General features: G+C 30.5%; 1 protein-coding gene across 1 annotated transcript; it reads right to left on the reverse strand.

The window, feature by feature from the left end:
* Window positions 1–389: 389 nt before the first annotated feature.
* On the reverse strand, window positions 390–6,104 carry LOC139498963 (uncharacterized). Its single transcript, XM_071287554.1, has 5 exons — window positions 5,972–6,104; window positions 4,561–4,713; window positions 4,169–4,269; window positions 2,120–2,268; window positions 390–530 (listed from the first exon to the last, which is right to left on the reverse strand). The coding sequence occupies exons 1-5, from the start codon at window positions 6,020–6,022 to the stop codon at window positions 448–450; spliced, it is 537 nt and encodes a 178-aa protein (XP_071143655.1). The 5' UTR covers window positions 6,023–6,104; the 3' UTR covers window positions 390–447.
* Between the last annotated feature and the right edge of the window lie 933 nt (window positions 6,105–7,037).

Consider the following 7,037-nt stretch of genomic DNA (forward strand, 5'->3'; position numbering starts at 1 on the left):
TTTTATGTTCATGTAATGTTCATTGATTATGCCTTTAGTTTTCTCGTTTGATATCTTTTTTTTTACATTTTTGATTTCGGGGCCTTTATAGCTAGCTACTAGTATGTGGTATGGGCTTTGCTATTTGTTCTAGACCGTACGATGACCTATAGTTGTTAATTTATGTGTCGTTTGTTCTCTTGTGGAGAGATCTCATATTGGCAATCATACTACATCGTCTTTGGTATAAACCATTCGAAAGGGACGATTGAAATAAAGATAAGATCAACAAAAGTAGCAGATTAGTTGAATTACATAGCAATATTGGTAATATTGCATTACAGGTTTTTTTTTACCTTTACCTGCTATATTATTTTTTATATTCTTTGAGAATAAATAACCAATAAGTCTTTTAAGTCCAACTAATTAATACCACTTTATTGTGATAATTAGTTAAATGCTGAAATTTTAAATAATCATTTTAATAACATCACAGCCGCAAACAACATTATCCGATACCTGTTGTAACAACGCCCGTCTGTGAATCTCATCTACAAAAAAGAAAAGTGCCTTCACTAATATTCAAAGTGATATAAATACATTGCTTATAGATATAGGAAATGTGGTGTGAGTGCCAATGAGACTCTCCATCCAAATAACAATTTATAAATTTAAACAATTATAGGTCAATGTACGGCCTTCAACACGGAGCAGCCTTGGCTCATATTTAAATAAAACAGTCAAACAATAGAGTGTGGGAGTATGCAGTTTTTTGTAGTAATCCGTCGACATTATTGACAAATAGGTGTTTAAAGTGATTGTCAGTGAAGTTGTATCAAAACAAATTTGAACGGACTGAAAAGGATGAAGGTAATAGCATTTAGTTAATTTTATTAACAGAAAGTGTTAAGGTGCAGAAAAATTAACGTATCTTCGCAATAATATCAAACAAATGTCTGAAAGGACCCTTGTTTCTAGTAATACGATATGTATTGTAGGTCACCAAATTAGTTTGCTCTGTACAATAAACTAAAGTTTATATTTCAGTTCCATTCATACAACAATATCAAAACAAATAATGTTAGTCAAAATTCCTAATCTTTTAATATTTACACGTAAAATACACATTTGCAATTGTCTATTACGTAAATTTGATTTGATTTTTGTCTATTTAAATTTACCTAACTTCTAGCTTGACAACTAAAAGGTTGAACACTGCTTTTATATTCTTTATCAATTGACATTTAATTGAATAATTCTAGCATTTCTTATAAACTTAAAGTATTTTATAAAACGAATTCGACAATTGATAAAACGCTAGCATTACAGCATATTTTAGACAATATATCATTGAATGAATAGATATAAGGTCTCATTGAGACTAAAACCCTAAACATATTAATCCAAAATTGCCAGATGCCAATAGATATTTGAAACACCATATGAACACTTCGAAAATTTATTAATGTCATCACAGAAATGCTGACTACTAGATATAAAGATTTGGTTATTGAAGTTTGTTTGTACTTGTAGAAAACTTATTTCAAACGGGATAGGACATCCTCATTTTTACGGAGAAGTTTTTTTACCGAGCCTGGGAATTTAAAAAAAAAACTTAAGATAAACTTATTCTTAAAAGATACCAATTCAACACTATAAGTGTATCTCTGAGTAATGTTTTTATTGGTATCAATACTAATTCCGCTTTAATTGACTAATTCTAGCATTTCTTGTAAACTAAAAGTATTTTATAAAACGAATTCGACAATTGATAAAAAGCTAGCATTACAGCATATGTATCTATTCATTCAATGATATATTGTCTAAAATATGCTGTAATGCTAGCTTTTTATCAATTGTCGAATTCGTTTTATAAAATACTTTTAGTTTACAAGAAATGCTAGAATGCACCTAAAAAGTGTATAAGAAATGAACATTATTTAAAAAAGGAAACATTATATACACGAATCAAAAATGTGTTTGGAAATACATATATCCTTTATTTATTTGATACAAAATTAATCAAATCGATCTATTTTGATTTTACCATAACAACCATGCATAAATAATTCTAAATTTAACAACAAGATGCTTCAGTCCATCTTACGAAGGATTCTTCCTACACAACTATTAAACTCACCATCTTCCACTCTATGTGCATATTTGGTCTGATAACCACGACAAAAGTTTGCAATCTTTGAACCGGCATAGGCAAGCAAGTTTTCATTCGACATGCTGGTTTTGGTAAGTCGATAAACATGTGTTGGTAGATGAGGGGCAAATATTTCACTAAAACAGAAATGCAATAATTGTTTTGTAAAACATGCATATATAGACCCAATCAAGATTAAAGAGTAATACGGTGCATGTACTCCATTAAAGGACGTCTTAATCTGTAACTGATTTGTTCAGTTTACAACTTGAATTTCGTTTCAATTTTTTCTGTCATTTTAAAACTTGTTCAAACTTTTACTAATTATTGTTAATAAGGTCGCAATTTGAAACATATGTGAAGTTACTTTAAATTTTTAAAAGTAAGCAGTGCTTAGCATTTTCTAGCCTGGATCAGATAAGCATTTTTGGGCAAATTTGTATGGCTTTTGTATCTTTTGCTTCTGTGATGACTTTTTTTATAGACGATTCGTGGGTGTTTATTAAATGTTTTTTTCCATAATTTTTTTTTCTTATTTATACATGTTATATACAACGATAATTCAATAAAGCTGTTGAACCAATTGTTCCTTTCCAATGGTGGGGTAAAAGTCGCCCATAAGTACGATCTGATTGTCGTAGTCACTATGTCGACCTCATTCTATTTATTGACACATCACCCAATGTTTCCTACAATTGAGTTCTTTCTTACCACGTGTAACAAATTGAATAGAAACTGCTCATTCGCGTGTAAATGATGAGGTTTTTTTTTTTAATTTCAATTGCTTTGTAAAATATTCGTTGTTTTTTTCCCTGTTTTACCATTGTTTCGTCAGTTTCTTTATTGTTTTTCATTAAGGATGTACACCTAGATGAGCCGAAATCTTTTTGAGTAAACATTTTTTAGTGATCCAGATTCAAGGGTTGATATATATATGACTAAGAAAGTAATTGATTAAGACAAAATCAGACATCTATTGTTTTGCTACGGTCATTAAACGTTTTTAATAATTTTCCCATTTTTCATCAATTGTTAACCATTTTTTGGCGACAATCATGAAAACAATCACATTACTTGTTAACAAACTTCATACTCAAAGACTGATTATTGTAAGTGCACATTTTTTACACTCCGTTTAGTACGTATAAAAATATTTTGTTCTAAATTCATCGATACTTTCCACTTGTGTCACATGTTAATGAAATTATTCCCGAACGAGATATTACAAGAACGAACCATCAGAAGAATAGATCCTTTCGGAGTTGCTGCTTCCTCCTTAATTTGTTTGTTCATCCTCTTTACAAACTGCGTATAATGATATTCATAAACGTATAAGGTGATCTAATAGCTTTTCTCGTTTTCTGAAAGTATTTTTCGAGCTATCTATGCTATTGAATTTCAACAATCGATTGAGTAACTTTTTTTTCTAATTACATTCTATTACTTTTACGTATACATTACTATCAAATTGAGCTCAGTGCCTAGCTAGAGTTACCAATTTTATCTCTCATGTTATCTCGCTTGAACTTTTATTTTGTCATGTTGGAGAATTTAGAAGCTGACGATACGGTTTTGTTTTTGAAGCGGACGATACGGTTTTGATTTTGAGCACTTAAGGGACGTTGGTTTTAAATTCCACACCAGTTAGACTCTAGTTTAGAGTAGATCTATTTGCACCAATACCAAATCTCCTATTTGTGTATGGTGACATGCAGTTTTTACAATAATCGAAAATAGCACAGTATAAAAAAAAACTATAATAAAGAACTTTATAAATAAAAGGCTGTCATTGTTTTAAGTTTATATGTGCCGTCTACATTACATAGACAACCCTTTTTCTTCCTTGTTTTCTACATGCTATTGCTGCAATCAGTTTAATAAATAGGTGCATAAATGGGTAATCTCGCTGTCTTTAAGACATTTTGCATATCAAATTCATACGGTTATTCTGATTCTATCCAAAACAAACCTTTTTGTTGTGTCTTAATTTTTCGGCGTGTTTGTATTGTACATTAAGTACTAATAAATTTACATTACCTTGTCATGTTATGCAGTCGAGTACTTAGTTCTGCAAGATCTTCGTCCATATGAATAACATAACAAATTCCAGCATCTATCCGTTTAAAGGCTAGTTTTTGCTGAATTGAAGAAGAACATATATGGAGATATACACCATTCATACTATTCGTCACAATTTAAAAACAAATCTTACGACGTTGTTAAACGAGTTCGTAAGTTAAGAAACAACCAATACATGATCAGTGTAGTGTTATTGGCCATGCAATTGAACCTAGACGTAATAGTTCAACATTTATTTAGTACTTTACCCCTCTCTTTTGGTGTTATCAATTAGATAGTGGCATAAGACAAAATAACAAAATACAATCCGATAACTGTTTAGTAGTAAAGTAAATTGTAAGTGAACATACCATATTAAAGTCATGAAGATTAACGGTACTTGAGAATGTTGGTCCAAGATGGCTGACTCCACCAACAGTGACCACAAATGTGTTTTTCTCAAGATCGAGAACGAAATCTACGTTAACTGGTTTCCCGTCAACTTTCACAACTGCTCTAAAGTTCTGTAAAGCGAAATAATAATAAATGTGTTTGGGAAAATGCTTTAAAATCAGATATAATGCAAAGACGTTAACTAATTTTGTAGACCGAAGTTAGCTTACCGTTAGTCAAATTTGCCATTATCTCATATACCAAGTCAGGAATATGACAATTGTTATCAAATCGTTTGGTGTGTTTGGGTTTTTGATTTTGCCATTTGATTGGGGACTTTCCTCTTTTAATTTTCCGCCGTGTTCGGTGTTTTTGTGATTTTTTGTTAGTACATTGTGAATAGATAATTATTCTGTTATGAGATTTTTCTATTTAATTCTGCAAGTCACCTTTACAAGCGTGTAATTGTCAAGCACTAATGTAACAATTTACATGATTGAGTCTAAGTGATTAGTTCTTTGTACTGTATGACATAACACATTATCAGCCTTGTATCTTTTGTCATAATGGAGATTCCTCACATTTTTTGTTTACAAATATCAGACACGTTACTATACATTTTGCCTAAGATAAAACGGCTTCTTAAAAAACATTCACTTTAAAATGTATGTCTCTAACTTTTTTCTTCAGTTCTTCAAACCATGCCTTTAAATGCAAAACTGTTAACTCAAGTTATCTTTTTAAACACATGTTTTGTGATGCATTTTTGCATATTATACTCTGCTCATGTCATGCAATTTCAGGTCAATTCTATCGATTTCTTCAAACGACGATTTGTGATCAATTTATTATTTTCAACTGTCACGTGTATAATCGTATACAAAATGCCTCGTTTTTGCATTCATAGAGTAGCTTTGTGAATTTAAAAAAAAATTGAATCATAAGGTACAGCTTACAAGTTGCCTTTATATATACCATGTTGAGATAAAACTAGCGCATGAATGAAAATTGATTAGCTCGTAGTTTTGTATATGATGACTTCGGAATAATGACATAAAACCATTAAGCATAGAATTTTTCAAAACTTAAAACAACACGTTATAAACTTTATGCATGCAACGCGCTTTTCTTGAGTTTCCTTCATCATAAACGGTCAAATTCGAATATGTTAAAGCCAAGGATGTATTAAACCTGAAACAGCTTAACAGTTTTATAATCAACACTATTTTAAATTTTATTTAGACTGATTGATAACCAGATATAAATATAAAAGGTTAACTTAGGATTTTCATTTTTTTTTTTCATATTTGTCATCGAATAGTATTTTTATTTCTTACTTTAGTACACTGCTTCTATATGTAATATAAAGTACAAAAATGTTTAACTTACCTCTGGAAAACATGACACACAGGCAATCAACACTAGGAACAAAATCATCATTATCTGTCAAGGAGTTAAAAGATATACACTATCCATTATGCAAATCATTTTGAAATTACAATTTATAATTCGAAATTTTATAATTCCAACAAAAAATCGACAATAAATTCAGATCAACCTTTTATTTCAAGATCGTCTTTGAATGTTTTATGAGTTTCAAATTTTGTACCATTGCAATTGAATGAAAATATCCAACCTTGAATATGGATATAAAGTATGTTCGTCCATGTGCTTCAGAGTTAAAGGTTTCAAAATTGTATTCAGCTTATGAATCAATCACAATAGATTTGATTCTTCGTTGTAAACAGCAGATGGCAGTCAAATTCAAAATAAGGACACCACTTGATATAACACAGATGACATCGGGTATATTGTTTGACGTCGTCCTTATACGCCCATCCATGACGATGCCTTGTTACAAGACATCAGCAGAGAAAACATCACCTTTCCCATAAAATTAGATTGAATTCACTCTATCAAATATTTAACGCAACCATTTCTATAAAAATATTCTTTGAGTATTATCCCTTTTACTTTCGGTTTCGCTTGATATTTTATTCACCTTCAAGTTAATGATTATTAAAACCACAAGAATCCATAGAACAGACACAACCTTTCCTTTTTAAAGTAAAAACACTTCTAAACAAATCTTCTATTCCCAACTTTTACGCAAAGAACTTGATAAAGATAAATGAGGAACAAATCCAGGTAACAAAAAACTCAAATCACAGCAACTCAAAATGAACTATAACGTGTAAACGTTGAAAAACCTTCAAATGCTTTAAATCATAAACAAAAAACGCTGTTCTAAAAACTCCAAGAAGCATTACCTTACCCTTTGAATTATCTGCTAGCTCTTAGATAGACATATATTCATTGTTTTATATGAATTTCTTATCAACTGTAGACCTCTTTAGTTAGGAAAATATTGTTATTTTCAATGCATTGGCCTTGTATTCGGTCGTAAACTTTGTAATCATTTGCGCAGTAGGGAATTTTTATTATAAACTGCAGC

This window comes from Mytilus edulis, chromosome 12 (genome assembly GCF_963676685.1).
Source record: "Mytilus edulis chromosome 12, xbMytEdul2.2, whole genome shotgun sequence".
Classification (NCBI taxonomy): Eukaryota; Metazoa; Mollusca; class Bivalvia; order Mytilida; family Mytilidae; genus Mytilus; species Mytilus edulis.

Coding starts and splice junctions, on each gene's coding strand:
- LOC139498963 (XM_071287554.1), bottom strand. CDS start 6,022: ATGATGATTTTGTTCCTAGTGTTGATTGCCTGTGTGTCATGTTTTCCA. Junction 4,270..4,560: donor ATCTTCATGACTTTAATATG/GTATGTTCACTT, acceptor TCTTCAATTCAG/CAAAAACTAGCCTTTAAACG. Junction 2,269..4,168: donor CGACTGCATAACATGACAAG/GTAATGTAAATT, acceptor TTTCTGTTTTAG/TGAAATATTTGCCCCTCATC.